This window comes from Clarias gariepinus, chromosome 28, assembly GCF_024256425.1.
Source record: "Clarias gariepinus isolate MV-2021 ecotype Netherlands chromosome 28, CGAR_prim_01v2, whole genome shotgun sequence".
NCBI lineage: Eukaryota > Metazoa > Chordata > Actinopteri > Siluriformes > Clariidae > Clarias > Clarias gariepinus.
Window position 1 is genome coordinate 19,105,001 of NC_071127.1, and position 20,753 is coordinate 19,125,753.

A 20,753-nucleotide genomic window follows, 5' to 3' on the forward strand; every position below is an offset into this window, starting at 1 on the left:
GATTTACTCTTGTAGGAGAATTAATTAATAACACTGTGAAGCTGCGTGTTTAGTTTTTACCTCAATGCCTGTGCCTTTATTTATTTGTGCAATAAACCTGCTGCTTTGTGAACTTTAGTTGCATACATTAATTGAAGCAGCCCAACTTTACCATGTGCATTTTCAAAATGGTTCAGGTAAGGGTTAACAAACTGGACTCCAGATGAACTTAAACGCATCCCTGTTATACTGAACGTCCAGCCTCCTAACACACATTATGAGTGCAGATCAATCCCTGCTATCCGTTATCACCCAGATGAGGATGGGTTCCCTGTGGAGTCTGGTTCCTCTCAAGGTTTCTTCCTATTACCACCTCAGGGAGTTTTCCCTCTCCACCGTCGCCCTCGGCTCGTTCATCTGATTAATGAACACTTCGATTCATGCATCTGACATTGCATTCACATTTCCATAATTTCCCTTTGATTTTGTCTCAAACCCTGTCCTTCAGAGATTTATATACTGTTTAAAAAAATTAAGGAAACACTTAGTCCTGTTTTGACTTGAACACCCCTCATATGTAAGGTTCAAACCAGGACTAAGTGTTCCCTTAATTTTTTTGTGCAGTATATTTATGGCATGTGGAAGACACCCTTAAATTCATGCATCTGAGCAGTTGAGGGTTAAGGGCCTTGCTCAAGGGCCCAATAATGGCAATTTGGTGGTGCTTAAGTTTGAACCTGGGATCTTCTGATCAAAAGTCCAAAACCCCCTAACCTCTGAGCTACCCCTTCCCTAAAAGCCAGGGACATGAATCTTATTACACATAAATAGTAAATAATTTTATCAACATTAATTTTGTTAACTTTGATTTCTGTCTTTTTTTGCCTGTAATGTGTGAGTGAGTGTGTGCTTGTGTGGCCTACAAATTGTCACACAAGTCCAGGCTGTACCCCACCCTGTGCCTCAAGTCCCTTGGGATAGGTTCCATGCCCTCCGCGATGGACAGTGATTATGTAGATTTGGTTAATATCGACATATGAAGTTCTTTAGTCCACTTACAGTACGTTGTCCACATGTTTAGTCCAAATGTCTTCCATATTGGCCACTAGATTAGGATTGAAAAACCCAGGTTACCCGATTTTAAAACCAAACCAAATCACGTGTAAAATACATACTCCAGTAGACAGCGAGCACAACTTCTACAGCCAATGAATCAGTTGTTAAAGGTTTCAACGCTAAAAACATATTTGTACACGTCAAACCTCCATGAAGCCATAGATAATCTTCTAATGTACTAATTAATCCTACATATCTTAAATAAGTAAAACCTAAGCCTCAGGATTACAAATACCAATTTACCTCTAAAGTCAATGGATCTTGGTGAAACTACTGTGTGTTGCATCAGTAAAACGTGTGGGTTTTTACGTGACCAGGTACACACGTTTCTCTTCAAGTGTTTTGGTTTAACATGAAAGTGATAATCACATACAGTAAGTTTCATTTAAACGGGACACAAAATGGTGATGTCATGAATGATTAACATATTAAAAGTTAATTAGAAGCATTAGAGTGTTAATCATTCTAGTTTCTAGCATTCAAGTTTGTCCCACGCTGCGGAGTGAAGCTAAATATAACCCTGAATGGAACAAAATGATTATAAATGCTCTCCTCAAGGGCTTTAGGCGTCCTGAAGGTCTGAGACTTTGCCTATGGGAGCATTATTTCTTCTTGATCCACTACAGATACAATGGCAGAGAAAAGCACTACACTGGTTAAAAACATCCTGTTTCACACCAGTACACCCCCCCTTACCCCCCGCCATTATCATGTTTATGCTACACAAGTTGACGTACATTTAGTGACGGTAATGCAGAGTGTCTATATAGAGTGATGATTTAAGCGCTTTATGGCCGACTGTTGTCTATTCCCAGTTGTTCCCAGTTTACTGACTCATACAGGAGGAAGCTGTGATGTATGACACATTTGCATAATCAGACTTCTGTCAGCAAAATCGTGTATTCTGATAAACCACTGAGGCATAAAGATGCAATAACGAGCTACAGAATACTACAGAACAGCACACATAATACGATTCATCATCTCCGTTAGTGTGCAGCAAAATGACAGTTGTGCGAGTAATTACCTTCTAGTGGTGTTCTGTTACACTGATGCTAGTTTATACCTCACAAAAATCCTCTCTCCTTCATCCTGTCAGGGTCACGTGGCTGAAATGCACAAAGCAAAAATATATAGGTCAAATATAAGGTTTTATACCACGTGTTACACCTGATGATCAACTGCTTATTGTTACACAATGAACCACAGTGCGGTTTGAGCACAAAGGTGGTGGTGGTTTAAATGATTAAGGCTCTGAGTTACTGATCAGAAGGTTGGGGGTTCAAGTCCCAGCACTGCCATGTTGTCACTGTCGAGGCCCTGAGCAAGGCCCTTAACTCTATCTGCTTTATAACAAAAAGGTACAGATGAGAAATAATTGAATCTTAACGTAGGAACAGCACAGTCCATATTATATCTTTGCTCCACCACATGAGGGTGTGATTATCAATTGGACTGAAGAGCAGAACCTGATGCAGTCTGAGGAAGAGAGAGAAAAGAAAAGAGAAAGATTCTTGTTGTTGGAGTTTCTTCCCGCTCTTTCAGGCCAGTGTATGTGATATATGATTACATGTGACGTTATGGATGTACATACAGTACTTTGGTACCGGTGTTGGGGGACAGTGTTGTAAAGTAACTAATTACATTACAAAACTACTGTCATTAAAAAGTAATCACTTACATTACATTTCTGATAAAAGTAACTAGTTCAGTACTTTTCCACTGCAGAAAATAAAAAACTCCTTTGTGATTCCTGATGCATGTTGTTTTAGTCGAGACCTTTATAATTATTCTACCATCATCACTCAGTGAAGTTTGGCCCATAATCTGTTAACTACTAATACCCCTATCTCACCTACTAATACCCCCATCTCACCTACTAATACCCCTATCTCACCTACTAATACCCCATTTCACCTACTAATACCCCATCTCACCTACTAATCCCCCTATCTCACCTACTAATACCCCATCTCACCTACTAATACCCCCATCTCACCTACTAATACATTTACTATTGTAAATGTACTAATTACATGTACTAATACATTACATTTAGGCATTTGGCAGACGCTTTTATCCAGAGCGACTTACATTTTATTTTATTTTATTATTTTTATTTTTTATTTTTTATCTCATTACACATCTGAGCAGTTGAGGGTTAAGGGCCGTGCTCAAGGGCCCAACAGTGGCAACTTGGTTGTTGTGGGGCTTGAACCTGGGATCTTCCGAACCGTAGTCCAATGTCTTAACCACTGAGCTACCCCTGGCTACCCCATCTCACCTACTAATACCCCCATCTCACCTACTATTACCCCTATCTCACTTACTAATACCCCCATCTCACCTACTAATACCCCTATCTCACCTACTAATACCCTTATCTCACCCACTAATACCCCCATCTCACCTACTAATACCCCCATCTCACCTACTAATACCCCATCCCACCTACTAATACCCCTATCTCACCCACTAATACCCCTATTTCACCCACTGATACCCACGTCTCACCTACTAATACCCCATCTCACCTACTAATACCCCTATCTCACCTACTAATACCCTTATCTCACCCACTAATACCCCCATCTCACCTACTAATACCCCATCCCACCTACTAATACCCCTATCTCACCCACTAATACCCCTATTTCACCCACTGATACCCCCGTCTTACCTACTAATACCCCATCTCACCTACTGATACCCCTATCTCACCTACTAATACCCCTATCTCACCTACTGATACCCCATCTCACGGGGACGGGGGTGACCATGATGGTGAGAGACAGAGACGGGGGTGACCATGATGGTGAGAGAGGGAGACGGACGGGGGTGACCATGATGGTGAGAGACAGAGACGGGGGTGACCATGATGGTGAGAGAGAGAGACGGGGTAACCTTGTTGAGAGAGAGAGAGACAGGACAACCTTAGTGCTGATCATTGCCTAAGCCTAAGCTAAATATATACGTAAGTGAGGTTTTGTAACTCCCTTCACTCTGACTTCCCACACAGTGCAATATATACATAATGACGTAGACATAGACAATCTATTTAAAATAGAAAGTTGCAGAAATTCTCCTGAGACCCTTTTTAGCCGTCTCCCTGTCTCTCTCCGTGTGCCGCTGCTTCCCCTCACTAACAACCATACACTGTTCTTAAAATAGCTCCCGGGTGTTACAGTTTTGGACTTTTGGAGCTTGTGTGTGTGTGTGTGTGTGTTTGTGTGTGTGTGTGTGTGTGTGGATAGTAATGTTGGAAGAGCTTGAAAATAATTTAGGACAGGACAGAAATGTTCCCAGTGTCCTTTTTCCTCTCACATTTTTGAAAACATAGAGAGTGGGGAATAGCAAACGTCAGCTAGTTTTCACCCTAACGTTACCTCACGGAGCCGAGGAGCACAAATTCTCTGTGACATTAGTACGTTTACTTTAGTACGATCCCCAATGTACTTAATGTGTTCTTTTCCATGAGCTCGTTTGTAAGTCTAATTTGTTCGTAAGTCCAACAGACATTGTGTAGGTACTAGGATACAGACACATTCCGCTGTACACGGTATAAACCTGGCATGTTCCATGTTATTGTCCTCGTTCTTTAAAATCGTGCCGATATTTGAACGATTCATGTTAAAAATACAAGCAATGTCCATCTTTTCAGCTCCATTCTCTTAATTATTTCCACTTTTCTCTTCATGGTTGTTGCTTGTTGCTTCTTATCAGTAGCAGCTTCTTCGCCACTGCTTTTATGTTCGCTTCTGGACATTCTGGGATGGAGCGCTGCACAAACGTGACAGCCAGACACGTGATCGGACTTCTGCAATGGAACAGTGCGTGAACGCGCTTGCTCGTATCTTTGAACGTTTGTGACTCGACTGTTCGTATGTAGGGGACTTAGTGTTGTATATTTGCAGTAGCTGAGACATTTCTAAGACATTTTAAATGGCTTGCTGGCTCTGTTTGTTTGCTGTACAGAGAGATCACAGGTGAGTGTACACACTGCCAGACCGGATCAGAACCACAGTTTTGTCTCCAAGTAATGAAGAAATAATATGTGCATAATCCTGTGCCGAGAGCCTTTCAGCAGGACAGAGAATACACTGTAGCCTGGTGTTAGTTAATAGTAACTAATTAAATGGACAAACATTATTATTATTTTTTGGAACAGCTACAATAATAAAAACAATATTGTACAAAAACATGAAATATAATGAGAATGATGCTGGTAAAGAGATAAAGTGCGCATGAACCCGTGTGTCTCATATGCGCTACTGTACAATACTTAAATAGCACTACAGCTACAGTATGATCCGTATGTGTGTGTGTGTGTGTGCACAACACTGAAGTAACAGAATCAATATTATAGCATTATTTAATATTATTCTTAGTAGTAGTAGAATTTTTAACTGCCCCAAGTCAGTTGTTCAAGTTCTGAGCTCGTTGAGCTGTAGGTTTTTAATACAGCGACTGCATTCATTTTAATTCTATTGAGAAGAATTTAATTATTTTTTTATTATTGGGGCTGTTAATATATATATATTTTGGATTTGTCCCAAATTTTTCTCCCTAATTTAGTCCTATAGGGGCTATACGGCACTAGGGGTCTCCCACATTAAGGCTACTACTCATGCAGTATAGGAGACGGTGTAACACACTCGGAGGACAGCGCTGTCTGCTCCTTCCGCTTGCATGAGCTAACAGAGCCGTGACTGGCAATATTTACGCATTGATGCACGTGATTAAGCTAGAATTCTTTTAATGCAAATTAATCATAAGACCGAGTGTGATCCTAGTGGCTTCCCATCACAGTGACGTTACCCGGATGTGTATGATAACAGTCTTATAATAATAAGACGACTGATGAAACATCACCAGGTGCTGAATTGCAAGTTTCATTATAAAAAGCTCCTGGATGGAAGTTTGGATGAAACCAAACTGTTAATAAACAGGACCCAGTTTTGTAGGAATAAACCAACCTGACATTTTGTCTTTGTCCTGTTTAATTCTGTACATTCAAGTATGGCAGCACATGTTAATCAGTTAAACGTCTGGGATAGTGATAAGTAGCTGAGGTGGTTGATAATCAGTTTAGTTGGTGTGAATGGAACAGGTGCACTAGAAGGAGGTATTTTACAGGTGGAGGTCACTGACATTTTCCTGTCTGTTACTCGTTTTTACGTTTGACTAGGGTCAGTTTCAGTACTACCGGTAGCGTGCGGCGATACCTGGACCCTACGCAGTTAGCACAGGAGGTTCAGGATGTCGGAGGAGGTCAGAGACATTCACACCAGTGGTTTCCTAGAGGTTATTTCGTACGGCTCTGGCAGAGCTCATCCTGTTCCTCCTCGCACAACAGATACAGTACCAGTTCTCCGGATGGGTTACGGACCTTCTATGGGCCTGTCCAGCTCTCTTAGACTAACTGCCTGTTTCCCGGGAGACACAGCGAACCTTCTGACAACGCCACGTAATGATGTGCCATCCCGGAGGAGTTGGACTGCCTGTGTAGGGTCCAGGTATGATGCAAAAGGAGTGAAAGACAGTCAGAAAAGATGAGGAGGGAAAAAATGTCAGTGGCCTTCACCTGTAAAACCATTCCTGTATTGGAAGTCGTCTCACTGCTGCCCGGCTAGTGCACGTGTTGTTCATTTAATTAAGACCAAAGCAGCTGAAATTGATTATTAATCCCCACAGCTACTCAACTGACCTGATCAATATGTGTCTTAAGAAAGAACTACGGCATAAGCAAGCATGGGCTGTGATTGGCAGGAGGAGCTGGAGAGAGCAGTAAATATATAAAATAAAGCAGTATGATATGATACAAGAATTTAAAACCTTGTTGTGAAGTGACTGTATGGACCACGAGATCATATGTTTACTGTTGGCTTTGGCTTGCAAAATACATTCTTATTCAAAAAGTCCATTGTCTTTGTCTATAATTGTGAGACAGGTGCATAATTATGACACACAATATAAGACTGTTTTTAATGTCATATAGAGCAAAACAAGAAGCCAAGCATATGGTGAGTAGAATAAGAAAAAACTGGTCATTAAGTAAAATAAGAAAATTAAAAGTGTTAGTGAAAGTCACACATAATTAGAGTTTACCCAGTGTTGTCGCGAGACGTTCTCCCGTACCTTCTGCTAAAACACATGCTGTCTGATTTATTAATTTTTCTTATGTGCACTTGTCAGTTCCAATAACAAATTAGCCGGCAGCTCATTCTACGGTGGTCACATGTACTGGTTCCTAATAAAGGTCCAGGACATTAATAAAAATGTTTTAAGGAATAACCTTCTGATTAATAAAAACGTTAACATGATTTTAATTAAAAAAAAAAAACCTTAAGAAAGAATTTAAAAAATGATAATTTATTCTAACAGAGAACATTGTTGAAAAAAGTCAAGAATTATGTTACGTTGGACATTTAACATAAATCCTGTATTGGAAAGATGAAGAACTGGTTATGGATATGAGAGGGAAAGTGCACTACGTAACTCAACATGTACAGTACATTAATCAAGCGACACGAGACTACAGTAATGCAAAAGATTTCATACATGAATTCTAATTAAAATTTTATTCGTAGATTTTTCTCTCTATTTATTTTTTTAACCCACTTACGACTTTGGCATCTTTGCACTTTGCACCATCATGTACAGCCATCAAAAACTATATAAAAGTTTACAGATCATCAACTGAAACCATGTAAATATTGCAGTAGTCCAATCACATAAAAATCTTCCACCATTATGCTGAGAAACACTAGATCAGACTGAGGAATGAGGAAGTAACTGGTGGTGTCAGATTGGACATCCCCCCCTCGCCCTCAGCCGAAAATGCTTCATGTGCTGAAATAAATTTCTTGCAAAATTTCAGTCCTTAAGGCGAAGATTTATTATTTATTTATGAATTATTATTTTACACTTTTTGCTTTTGCTTAAGTGATCTGTAAACATCCTTGTGTTATACTGTATTATGTTATACTATACTATACTATACTATACTATACTATACTATACTGTACTATACTGTACTGTACTGTACTATACTGTACTATACTGTACTGTACTGTACTATACTGTACTATACTATACTGTACTATACTGTACTGTACTGTACTATACTATACTATACTATACTATACTGTACTATACTATACTATACTATACTGTACTGTACTATACTATACTATACTATACTACCCTTTACTATACTTGCAGTACGTAGCTTCTCATTTCTTAAACAATCATGTCAGAAGGCAGGTCCTGTGGTCCTAGCAAAGATGTTACTCTGTCGATCCGTTGACATAATCGATCACGTCAGTGCATCACAATGTTTACTTTTGTCCACAATTTTGCCGTTGAGATACGAGTCTTTATCCGCACCAATCGTCCAGTGTGTGGTCATTCTTTAAAGAAGCACACAATAATAACACGGGTTCTGTTCTCCATGCACACAGACATGAGGTGGGAATCGAACCCAGACCTTGGAGGTACTCTAGAGAGAGAGAGAGAGAGAGATTTTGTAGTTTAATTGTTTCAGGTCAGTTTATCTCCTGTATATGAGACGATTATCTCCGTTACAACCTTTGTGTGTTTATGTGAGTGTGTGCCAACGTACACTTCCAGCTGTGTTCCTCCTCTCTTCACATGCTTCGTTTATGACTATAATGATTAGAAAGTGAAAAGGTATCAAACCTTACATAGACATTTCTGTGAATTGCTGCTGTCATGTGCTGACTGTAATAACCTGCCACATTGTGATTCTGTACTGTACAATAATCTAAGGCATCATTTGTGTGTCGTTCCTGACAGATAGTAATTTCATCCTGGCTAACGCTCAGGTTACACAGGGGTTCCCCATAGTCTACTGCTCAGATGGCTTCTGTGAGCTCACGGGTTTCACGCGCACCGAGGTCATGCAGCAGAGCTGTTCCTGCAGGTTTCTTCATGGGCCCGAGAGCAGCGAGCGCGTCATCCTGAGTGTGGATTCTGCTCTTGAAGAGCGCCGTGAGCTTAAAGAAGAGCTCATGTTCTATAAGAAGACAGGTCAGTGCAAGTGACAGAACGTTTCCCGTGTTAGCGCTAAGGTTAATACTCATCCCCTTCACTAGGGTGGCTGAAGTCACGCGTTACGTGTACTGTAGTAAAACAAAAACACATATTTAAAGGAAATAACTATTTTTGGTATTTTTTGTGTTTTTATGTTTAAATAAATGTGCATTTCATTTTACAGTATATGTGTACAGTAAAGCACCCTGAGATCCTTCATGTGTGGGGTTGCTTCTCACCTAAGGGTGTGCGCTCACTCACAATTTTGACTAAGTGTCTCGGGGAACTAAACATGGACATTGTAGGTCTACAGTAAGTCCAGGAAACTCCGCAGACCTTTAATCCCATTGAGAACTTGTGGTCAAACCTCAAGAGACGGGTGGACAAACGAAAACCACACATTCTCACAAACTCAGAGCACTGATTATATTATATAAGCATTGACTGCCTTTAGTCAAAACTTTGGACCCTGGCTGTAGACGGGAGATGAGCCATAAATGGACCTCGCTTTGCAACATAAAAGTTTAATTTATAAAAGGTTAAAGAGAAAGCGACCAAATGGGCCGACCGCACTCATTATAAGGAATATCATGTACAGTACCGTAATGTTTCTTCTGTCAGAGTGTTGTTCTGTCTCCGGTACAGGTTGTGTTTTCTGGTGTCTTCTGGACATTGTGCCTATTAAGAACGAGAAAGGCGATGTCGTTCTCTTCCTTGCTTCGTTCAAAGACATCACCAAGGCGAAAAGCATCAGCGCTGAGAAGAAAAAAGGTTTTGTCTTAGTTTGTGTGTTTCAAGCTTCTGTAAAAGTTCTGATTGGTGATTAATGGACCTAATCTGGGAATACATAATCACCTTTATGGTGAGCTGTTAGTTATCATTTCTGTCATTATTATTATTATTATTATTATATATATTATTAGAGTCCCACAGACCCCCCTATCCATATATAAAGTATTGTTATTGGCATTAACGTTGTCAGAGATTCAGTGTCGTGTTGGATTGGGTTTTAAGCCTCTGTTAGCTCCACACATGCTGTTGTGTAACTGAATGTCCAAACCTCTGGTCCATGAGAGGACATAAAGAGCGAGACCAGGGTGAAAATCCTATGCATTATAATATATTATAATATATTTGAATTACAAGAGGTTTTTTTTCTTTCCTGGTGTTTTTACAGTAAAGTGAATAGTAGTGGGAATAATTCTGTGGAAATATTCTTCAAAACTCCCTTCATGAATGTCAGGTGTGATTAACCCTTTATTCAGAAGAGATGTCCTATTTCCAGATTTAATAATTGTTAATTAATAACACACTTATAAAGATTTTTTAAACTGAACTGAATAATTGTAGGACACACATCCTAACTTTTGGAGTGTGTGTGTGTGTGTGTGTGTTAGCATTGTGTTTCTCTTACCTAGAGCGTCATCATGGTCGGACCAAAGGCGGATCTCCATTAAGTACAGCTCAGGTTCACCCCAACGCTTCCCTGTATTACACCTCAGGACCTCATCTCCACAACCGGCAGAAACGAAGGAAAATCAAACTCAACAAGGTACGAGGTTAACACTATCAGACTTCAATCTATCCATCCATCCATCCATCCATCCATGTTAGTAATGCCACTTGTCTTCCCTCTTTGGGTTACCAGAATGTTTTCGGGGATCCACCAGCTCTGCCAGAGTACAAGGTTGCAGATGCCCAGAAGTCCAAACTCATCCTTCTTCACTTCAGCACGTTTAAGGCTGGCTGGGATTGGCTAATCCTGCTGGCTACGTTCTACGTGGCCGTGACCGTCCCCTACAACGTGTGTTTTATTGGTGATGAAGACTTGACACGCAGCACCACCGTCACTGACATCGCTGTGGAGATCCTTTTTATCACAGGTTAGAAAGTTCATGGTTAAAATTCACTATTTGAGTGAGAGGTTTACATTCGCTCACTATGATTTATTATAAAAAAAAAAAAAAATTTAATTTTGTATAATTTTGTTTCTGTGTTGGATTTAGAAAAGCCAGAATAATTTTGCCCCAGGAAAGGGTCAGTTAAAAAAATTAAATACACACCCAGGGCTTGTCCATAATGACGTCCATGTAAATGTCTTTTATTTAGTCACGTTTTATTCATTTATTAAAGGTTGTGACTCGGGGACACACAGTGATTTAAACATTACCTGCAGATTGTATTAAAATGAGCTGAGGGTGTGTTTTGTATAAACTTCTTTGTCCTATTTATTGTAGACATTGTGTTTAACTTCCGCACCACATACGTCAGCACGTCTGGACAAGTGATCTTCGATGCACGGCAGATCTGCATCCACTACATGACCACCTGGTTAGTCATCGACTTGGTGGCCGCACTGCCCTTTGACCTCCTCTATTCCTTCAGTGTTAGTGTGGTAAGTTAAACGAATTGACTTGTACCATTTTGTATTCAGGGTTTTTTAATCCTCATGTTCAGTTCCTCTTTAGTTCTAGTAATACAATTCCAAAAATGATTTCGTTATAACAAATTGTAACGTTTGGTAATCACCAGGTGTGAGTGTGCAGGAGAAGGAGGCCAATACTGTATATATAATACATATAAATATATAATAGAATTCACATTTCACAATATGCACATTTCAAGGTCTGACGGATAGAAAATGTTTTTGCAGGGTACGCACCAAAAAATATCTCACGTTGCCAAGTCAATGAGAATTCAGTTGTCACATTGTTGAATCTCTAGTTAATCACAGTCATAGGATTAGGGTTAGACTGTGATTAATAATCACAAATTAAAATCTCTTGAATGGGACTGGCACTGCATGCAGTGTCTGAGTTAAAAGTCAAATTCAGCATTTTCAGTATCAATTCATTCTCAAGTCAAGTCAAGTCAAGTCAAGTAGGCTTTTATTGTCATTCCAGTTCAGTATACAGTGAAACGAAACCACGTTCCTCCAGGACCAAAGAGCTACAGTACACGTACATACATGCAATAACATAAATTAACAACGCAACTCTACCGGAACCAGCTCGCTAACTAATACAAAAAAGAGACAACGATAGACAACAGACAACAAAGTGCACATGCAAATGTACAAACGTACAAACTTCTGACTTCAGATGTAGATGTCAGAACTGTTTATGTATACTGGACAATCTGTAGAAATTTGTTTTTTACATTATATCATAATAATTGAATTCTGTAACATTCGTGCTGTAGATTTTCTTCCCCAGTTGTGTATTGATGCTCAGCACGCTTTAACTTGACATACCCAGTCTTATATTGTATCAAGCTTTCTTCTTTCTTTCTTCTTTATAAAATTATTTTAGTTTCAGCTTGTCTCATCGTATAGTTTATTGGATTTTTGTCTTGCCCACATGTCTGTGTTTGCTGATTGCCTGTCCTTCTGCCTGTTCCATGGTTATTATTCGTGCTTCACATTTTTGGAATTGTTTGCCAAGGTGTCTTTTTAATAAAAAGGCTAACCTGCATTTGGAACTGTCTCCGAATGAGTTGCGAGACAGCATTGCTGCCATTTGAAGTAAGGCAGAATCCTACCGTGGGCTGAGCAGGTGTCGTGCTGGCTGATGGCAGAGTTTTCAACAAGTAGTGTCTCTCAACTGTTGTTTTTCTATTAAGAGTTAAGTTGCTGTCGTGTGATCAGGTGGGCTTTGTAGTGGCACCTGAGAGTCTGTGTCGACTTTATTATCTCCAAAATCAGACTTTTCAATCCATGTCTGCAGTAAAGGTATTAGAGTCTCAGAGAGAGTATTGAGGTCTATCTTGTGTGTTTTTCTCTGTGTCTTAGCTAGTGCTTAGCTCATGTCCTGACCAGGTTCTGTGTTCAGATCCCAGCCTGCTGTTCACTGTTTCTTAGGCAGGGCTTCACACATGGAGCTTCCATTAAGTGGTTAGAACCATTACATGCAGTACGAACCTGGGCTATATTTGTTGTTGTTGGAGTATCGGCTGGTGGCACAGTGGCATAGTGGTTGGCACTGTTGTCCTGCGCCTCCAGGGTCCGGGTTCCAACACTGGCTTGGGACCGGCACTGCACCAATGCCCAAATGGTTGGGCTCTCTTTATATACAGTATATATGCTGCAAGAAAAAACTAACAAAAAAGGTTTTCTGTTGAAGAAAAATACAAAAAGCTTCCCCAAAGCCAAGCGTTTAATATCTATCAAAAGCAAAAGTACACAAAAAAGCCTAACGAGTCTATGTATGTTTGCATCCCAGATGTGGTTTCTGTAGTTTCATCAAGGATGCAAACATAGAAGTGGCTCATGCCTTTTTAGGGAGACAGAAAGATGATGAGCTGTATGTGGTGATGTCGACAGACGCACCCCGAATTCCCTGCCAGAACCTTAAAAACCAGCAGAAACTGCAGGAGGAAGAATGTTTGCATTAAATTGTACTTTCCAAATGTAAATTTGTTAACTGATGGAAAAGTGCGCATGTCGAAGTGAAGAGCAAAATGCACAGGATACCTACAGTACAGTACTCAGATTCATTACACATTGCTCTAAATAAGCAAAACTAACCACAAGCACTAAGTCTGTCATGTTATTATATCTTATAAAGGAAAAACTTTTACTCTTTTTTTTGTTTAAAGTCACTGAGGGTCACATCCTCCTGTTATTTGTCCCTCTTGTTAATATTTAATTGTAAAATGAATAATGAAGTTTGATGTACTGTGAACCGTTATGTGGACTGGGATGTTAATAATGCACAGTATAATGAGTATTATTTACAGACTTTGCCTGGGGCACCAGGGTAACAAGCTGACAGGCAGCATGTGTTAGTGTGTGGGGTAAGTGTCGACTACTCTACTGAGGCAAAGCTGACATGTGACTGCATACATCTGCTATACTGTACATACTGTTCTCATTCCAGCCACATCAGTGTGTATGCTGTATAATACATAAATAAAATATCAAGCAACAATGTCCTCTTCTTATATAATGTACTGTTGTATATACATTACCCAAAGGGAAAAAAGTTGCAGTTCAGTTAAAGATTCACTGGACAGAATTTAATGACTTTTAATAATGTAATACTATAATAATATGATATTTTAATAATGGGAGTACTTAGATCTCTACCTGAAGTTTAATCTGCACCATCAGTGAATCTAAATGTGGAGTAAAAGTGATGTTATGAACAGTTATGTGTGGGATTTAATAATCTACTAATGCGCTACTGTCTCAATGTAAACACACACCTGCACCAATAGATATTAATTAGAAAAGATAAAGTGAATATTTTTACTGGGATTAGTTCATATTTTCACTTTGGCTGAAATAACAGCGCTGAAGTGGTATAAGTGAATTTTAACACGCTGGAGTCGTTTTAAGACAAAACTTCATCTTTATTCGATCTAATTTCTCAACTGTGAGAAAAGTAGGCTACAACTTAGCATAAAACATTTTTTTCCTTTGTATTATTAAGTTAGACAGAGAGTTCTGCTGTACAGAAAGACAGACATGTACATGGGCTTCAACCTAAAATAATAATACTATCACTGATTACATTTAAGTTCATTAGATAATTTTTAGCTTTAACCTTTTAACTCTTTCTACAAACTCTTTAACCGTCAACACTGGGTGCTTATGGTAGTGTCCAATATAATAAAATACGTCATTCTGACAAAAGCATCATCCTTTAACCTACTCTTATAAAAATTAGAAATACGAAATGAAAATGTAAAAATAAAAATATTTTCTTTCCTGACAAGTGCAATATAGCGTGACTTAAAAGCAAGACAGTTTAAAAACGAGAACTTTTTATTGGTTTATTGCCAATATTGTACATCACTACATGTGCATATTTGGTTTAATTTAAGATGTTTTTTTTCCTTTGTCACGGGACAAACGAAAACGGGCCAGAAGACTTAGCAGTTAGCCTTTGTCGCGTGGATGGTAAACCCAAGCGCGGAAGTAGCATGAACGGTCAGGATAACCACGCAAATTATTATTAAAACTCTCTCGCGGCGAGAGCAAGAGTTTACACAAATAAACCTGCGTTCTGACAAAACACACACTTGGTCAGGAAAGAAAACCAAAATGGCGAGTACTCACGAAAAGGTAGGTAAGGCGTCAGAACCAGCATGGACAACTCAATGACTGATCGATGTGATGCGCCATCTTGTCTCCTTTTATGCTTCCTGAGTCGCGACCGTACTCTTCCAGGTCCTAGTACCTGTCGCGGAGCGAGTGCGCATGACAGTACCCTCCTGTCCAGGACTTGGCTCCCGACGGTCCTGGGGTGAAGGATACCCGACGATGGTAGTCCCGGATGAGCTCGGGGTCGAAGATGAAACGGGCCAAGATCCAACACCGTTCCTCTGGGCCGTAGCCCTTCCAGTCGACCAAGTACTGGATGCCTCTGCCCCGAGGGCGCGAGTCGAGGATCTGACGTACCGTGTAGGCGGGACCACAGTCGATGATCTAGAGAGGAGAAGCAGGGGGTGTGGGTGTAACCATAGGGGAAGTAGTGAAGGATTTAAGTTGGGAGGTGTGGAATACCTGGTGGATCCAGAGAGCTGCAGGCAGCTGGAGCCGGTAGCTTTTTTATCCAGAGGGTGATGCAAAAGGGGCCGATGAATCTGGGTGAGAGTTTTCGTGATTCAGTGCGGAGGTGAAGATTTCTTTTTGAGAGCCATACCTTGTCACCTACATTGAGGTTGTGGACGCCGATGTTGGGTGGCGTAGCGGGTGTTGGCGTGCTGGATGGCCAGGTTTGCTTGGTTCCACAGCCGCCGACAGCTGCAGACCAACAGTTGGGTTGACGGTACATCAACCTCAGGTTCTTGGTGGTCGTACATCGAAGATTGGAAACCGTGGCATACCTCAAATGGGCTCAGGTTCGTGGCGGATGAGACGTGGAGGTTGTGGGAAAGTTCAGCCCAGATGAGGTAGCTGGCCCAGGAGAGCTGGCGATCGGCAATGAAGCCAGGTCGCGCTCCAGTTGTTGGTTGATCCGCTCCGTCTGACCGTTAGTCTGAGGGTGGTATCCGGATGACAGACTGCAGGTGGAATTGATCAGACAGCAGAAGGCCTTCCAGAACTGGGAAGTGAACTAGGGCCCCCTGTCTGAGACGATGTCCTTCGGGAACCCATGCAGGCAGACTACGTGCTCTAATATTAGCTTGCGGTGTCTTTAGCTGACGGGGGTCCGGCGAGGGCCACCAGGTGCACGGCCTTGGGGAACCGATTGATGATGGTTTCCCTCAGAGACCGGCAGGCCCGTGATAAAGTCAACGGCAATGTGTGTCCAGGGTCAACGAGGAACCCGGAGTTGTTGGAGTTTCCCTGGTGTTAGCTAGTTAATGTCCTTGGCCCTGGCGCACACTGGGCATGCCTGGACAAACTCGTTGACATCCTTTGCCATGGATGGCCAACTGAAGTCGCGCTGGATAAATTGAAGAGTGCGGCGAGTGCCCAGATGTCCAGAGATGGTAGATGAATGGCCCCACCAAAGGACCTCTGCTCTCGCAGGGTTGGGCACGTAGAGTCGTCTAGGTGGCACGCCTGACGGCTTAGTCTCCGCGGCCTGTCCCTGGCGACCCCTTGTCACCAGATCTCAATGAACTGGTGCTATGAATTTGAAAGGTGGAAGGACAGGCGCGAGGTCCGCCCGACGTCTTCCTCGTGTTGTTAGGAGAGGGCGTCTGCCTTGGTGTTTTTTTACCTGGACGGTATGAGTGGTAAAAATTATAATGTTTGAAGAGAGCCCACTGAAAAGCACACTTCTCCAACTTACAGTACAGTTGATGGGTGAGCAATTTCTTGAAGACCGCCCTGACGTGTTGGACGTGTTCGTCGACTGTGCAGTCTAAATGGAATGACCAAACTTTCGTAGTGTCCTGTAGGGGTAATGAAGGCCGTCTTCCACTCATCACCCTCTCTAATGCGCACCAAGTTGTAGGCGCTCCGGAGGTCCAACTTTGTGAAAATGGTGGCACTAGAGAGGGCGTCCAGGGCTGAGTCTGAAAAGAGGCAATGGGTGTCGGTTTTTGATGGTGATGTTGTTGAGCCCCGACACATGGGTGAAGTTCGTCGCCTCACCTCATGTTGGGGGCCCCGGACTTCCTAGAACACATCCCAGCCGAAGCCCGTAAGCAGAGGTCGGTGCAGGTCGGTCCCTCGTAGTAGGTTGTCCAGAGGGCAGAGTCTCCCTAGGTGAACTGGACTGCGACGTTACGGAAGTCAGCGGTGTAGCGACTCCCTGCCCGTATACCCTCCCTGCCGCAGATGGTATAGCTTGGTGTCGGTCTCCACCTCGCTGGCAGGATGTTCGAATGTAAGCTTCAACTGGCGGGTGAACTGATTGTAGGAGTGCACTGTTTTCGAATCTGAATAAAGAACCGCCATGGCCCTCTCAGCTGCCCGCCTGGTCAGCAATGAGACGAGAAGGGTCTTTAAAGTATCAGCACTATCTTTACAGGTTTTGTGTAATGTGTTGGACATCTCTTAAGTCAGTTCCAGTCATTTCAAATCACCTTAATTGTTTTCTTAGCTTGAATAATTTGACCATCTGAAATGTCTGCAGTGTATAAATCTGTGATATAAAGTGGCTTTTGTCTTTAATCATGAAAAAACTCATGATATTAGGATATAATAGTCATGATGTACTTTTGTGTTACAGGTCTCAGTTGTGCACTTGTTAAAGACAGTACGTTTGCTGCGTCTGCTGCGCTTGTTGCAAAAAATGGACCGCTACTCTCAGCACAGCGCGGTGGTGCTCACCCTGCTTATGTCCATGTTTGCCCTGCTGGCTCACTGGATGGCCTGTATCTGGTACATCATTGGAAAGAAGGAGATGGACAGCAATGGGCACACCACTTGGGATATAGGTGAGATCGTTACACTCAAATTTTCCTCATACAGTACTGTATATTTGAGATATATTAGAGTATTACTGTATAACCAAGCTCCTTATGACCAGCACATCAATCATTCCACTGTTGTTACTAAAATTGCTTACGCACACTTCACTTGGGATGTAACTTATAAACAGAGATATTTTGGAGGTACACAACAATAAATTAAGCGTGTCATGAAACCCTCCTTTGATGGAATTACCCCTGTCTAAGTGAGCTGATCAGTTCTGGGGAACTCTTCTCTTTGTGCTCACTGAAGAGGTTTGTCACATATAATTATGAGAAGTTCAATTAATCAATATTGTAGAATAAAGAAAGAAATCAACAAATTTGCGACAAGAGAGTAAGTGCCATTACAGTGCAACAGCTTACATGGTAATTATGCTAATTATGCTACCAGTATAGAGGTGCAGGGTGGAGGGATGCCATAAGGAGAGTAAAGGAAGAGATTTGAAAATGACAAGATTCGGCCCAGGAGATGCCAGGAGAGGAGGTAATTAGAAGAAATGCCTCACTGATGTATTGCAGCAGCTCCGCTACTCCGTCTCCCTGAGCTGTAATTAGGACCAACCTGAAATGGTGTGCTTAGAATCGAGGGACTCCTTTTAGGAGAGGACATTCTGATCAGGGACTGATGGAGCTTTGCCTTGTTCCACCACTTAACTCAGATTCGTTCTGGACAGCACTTACTGAAGCTACTGTCTGGAAATTGTCTAGACAAAGCAGATGAAGAGGAATAGAGTTAAAACACCACTGAGGTGCTCTGACAGATAATTTTCACCCTACTTATATTAATACTATTTGACCATAATGAAAACATATTACACTTTTTTTACCATCAAATGCGAATACAATACCTGATATTACACTTTTCCTGGTAGAAACTCTTTTAAAGGGGTCATACGGGCCTACATGCACTTAATGCATTAAGGTGATTGTCTAGTTACAAACTGTGTACGTAGTCGGAAAACTATATTATGCTTACCTTTGTTACGTTAGATGGTTTATAACGATGTCTGTCGAAGATTAAGAAGTCATGTAAACACATCAGTAAACACATCGCGTCCGTATCTCTCTCAGTAAGCTTCTCCGCTTTTGTTGTTTTTGCTCGCGGCAGCGCAACAGCCCGTTAATTCATGCCCATGCAGTGATGAGAAAGACAAATCGAGTCGATGCATGTCCATTCTTTTAATTTCTGCGTTGTCAGGCGATATTACAAACTTCCTCGTAGGTTCCGTACTTAAATCTAACCAAAAACGACTGAAGAAAACAGGCTCAGGCTCTATATTCCAGCGTTTTCCAGTTTGGGCTGCATTACCCACAAAGCACTGCGTTGTGGGCAATGCTTTGTGGGTAATGCAGTCCAAAGCATTGCCTGCACTGGACTACACTCCCGTGGCTATACCCCACATGTGTTGTGAAGACACGCCCCACAGAACTGGGGGGGGGGGCGGGCTCAGCAGAGATCGTAATCATTTAAAGGAGCATGTACTGAAACAGGTTGCTGAGAACAGAGCTAGTTTTTACCAGGTAAAAGTAGTGTTTTTTTTACACAACCCTTGAGAATTTTTAATTAAATATATTACAAACTTTTTATTAGGACCCTAAAGATCATATTAACATTTACTGAAAAATAGGTCTGGATGACCCCTTTAAATGTATTTTTATAATTTTGATATTTTCACAACCTGAGACATAAAACTACCATTAAGGGGTAACCATCATAGCTGGAGTTAAGGCCCAAACATGGCAGTATGTGATGGAGCCATAGTCATGCTTGTCTGTCTGACAGGTAAGGGACAGACATCAACTGCTACAGACTGGCACAACTAGTGATCCCCTTAAATTGAACTGGTGGTGTATACAGTCAGACATGTTTTGATTCTTTTCATTATTTTGAATTATCTGATCACGGCGGGTCGTCGTATTAGGCAAATACAAACTCCAACACCAACATACTGTATAACCTCTTTCACCATGCCATTATTTATTTAACAAAAACAAAGTCAAAAAGAAAAAAAATACATGTGAGCATGCTTCCAAAGGATTTCAGAAGGTAAGTTGCAGCCAGGTGCGGCCCAGGTGCGGCTACTCATCAGTCCTTGATTAATTAACCTCAATACAGGCAGGAGTTTTGGCAGTTTGCTGGTCTGACCTTTGGAGGTCACCTGATTGTCAGCCCCATATGTGGTTCTTCCCCCAAACATTTACCACAAACTGGACGCACACAAATTGTACAGAGTGTCTCTGCATGCCGTAGCATTACGGTTTTCCTTCACTGGAACTAAGAGGACCAAACCTGTTCCAGCATGAAAATGCCTTTTTGCATAAAGACTCCAGATTTGGTCCATGCGTTCCTGTTGTGATGCATGTCCCTCTTCTGGGAAGGCTTTCCTCTAGATGTTGGAGCATGGCTGTGGGGCAGGGATCATCTTCCACTCCAGCCCTGGAGGAACAGTGTACAGTTAGTAATTCACCAACACCTAAATAATCCGTTGTGTTTGAGCGAAGGAATCACCATAATGTCTTGGACACTACCCCTTCAGGACTGGAGATGAAACTCCGCTATACTGTATAGTGATTTGTGTTCATTTAGAAACGACAGCATTAGTGAGCTCAGGCACTGATGCTGGGATGTCCAGTTCCGGTTTATCCCAAAGGTGATGCAGACCGTGTGACAGAAACAGTACTGCATGATGCCTGGTAACTCGGGTCAGAATCGTACATGGGGTAACTAA

General features: G+C 41.6%; 1 protein-coding gene across 1 annotated transcript in view; it reads left to right on the top strand.

The window, feature by feature from the left end:
• The window catches only part of kcnh8 (potassium voltage-gated channel, subfamily H (eag-related), member 8), a 47,610-nt gene that overhangs the window by 1,204 nt on the left and 25,653 nt on the right, over nucleotides 1–20,753 (top strand). The window contains exons 2-7 of the mRNA XM_053489974.1: nucleotides 8,914–9,147; nucleotides 9,796–9,921; nucleotides 10,569–10,702; nucleotides 10,799–11,033; nucleotides 11,388–11,545; nucleotides 17,781–17,988. Of these exons, the coding sequence (XP_053345949.1) occupies nucleotides 8,914–9,147; nucleotides 9,796–9,921; nucleotides 10,569–10,702; nucleotides 10,799–11,033; nucleotides 11,388–11,545; nucleotides 17,781–17,988 (1,095 nt within the window). The remainder of the gene's footprint in view (nucleotides 1–8,913; nucleotides 9,148–9,795; nucleotides 9,922–10,568; nucleotides 10,703–10,798; nucleotides 11,034–11,387; nucleotides 11,546–17,780; nucleotides 17,989–20,753) is intronic.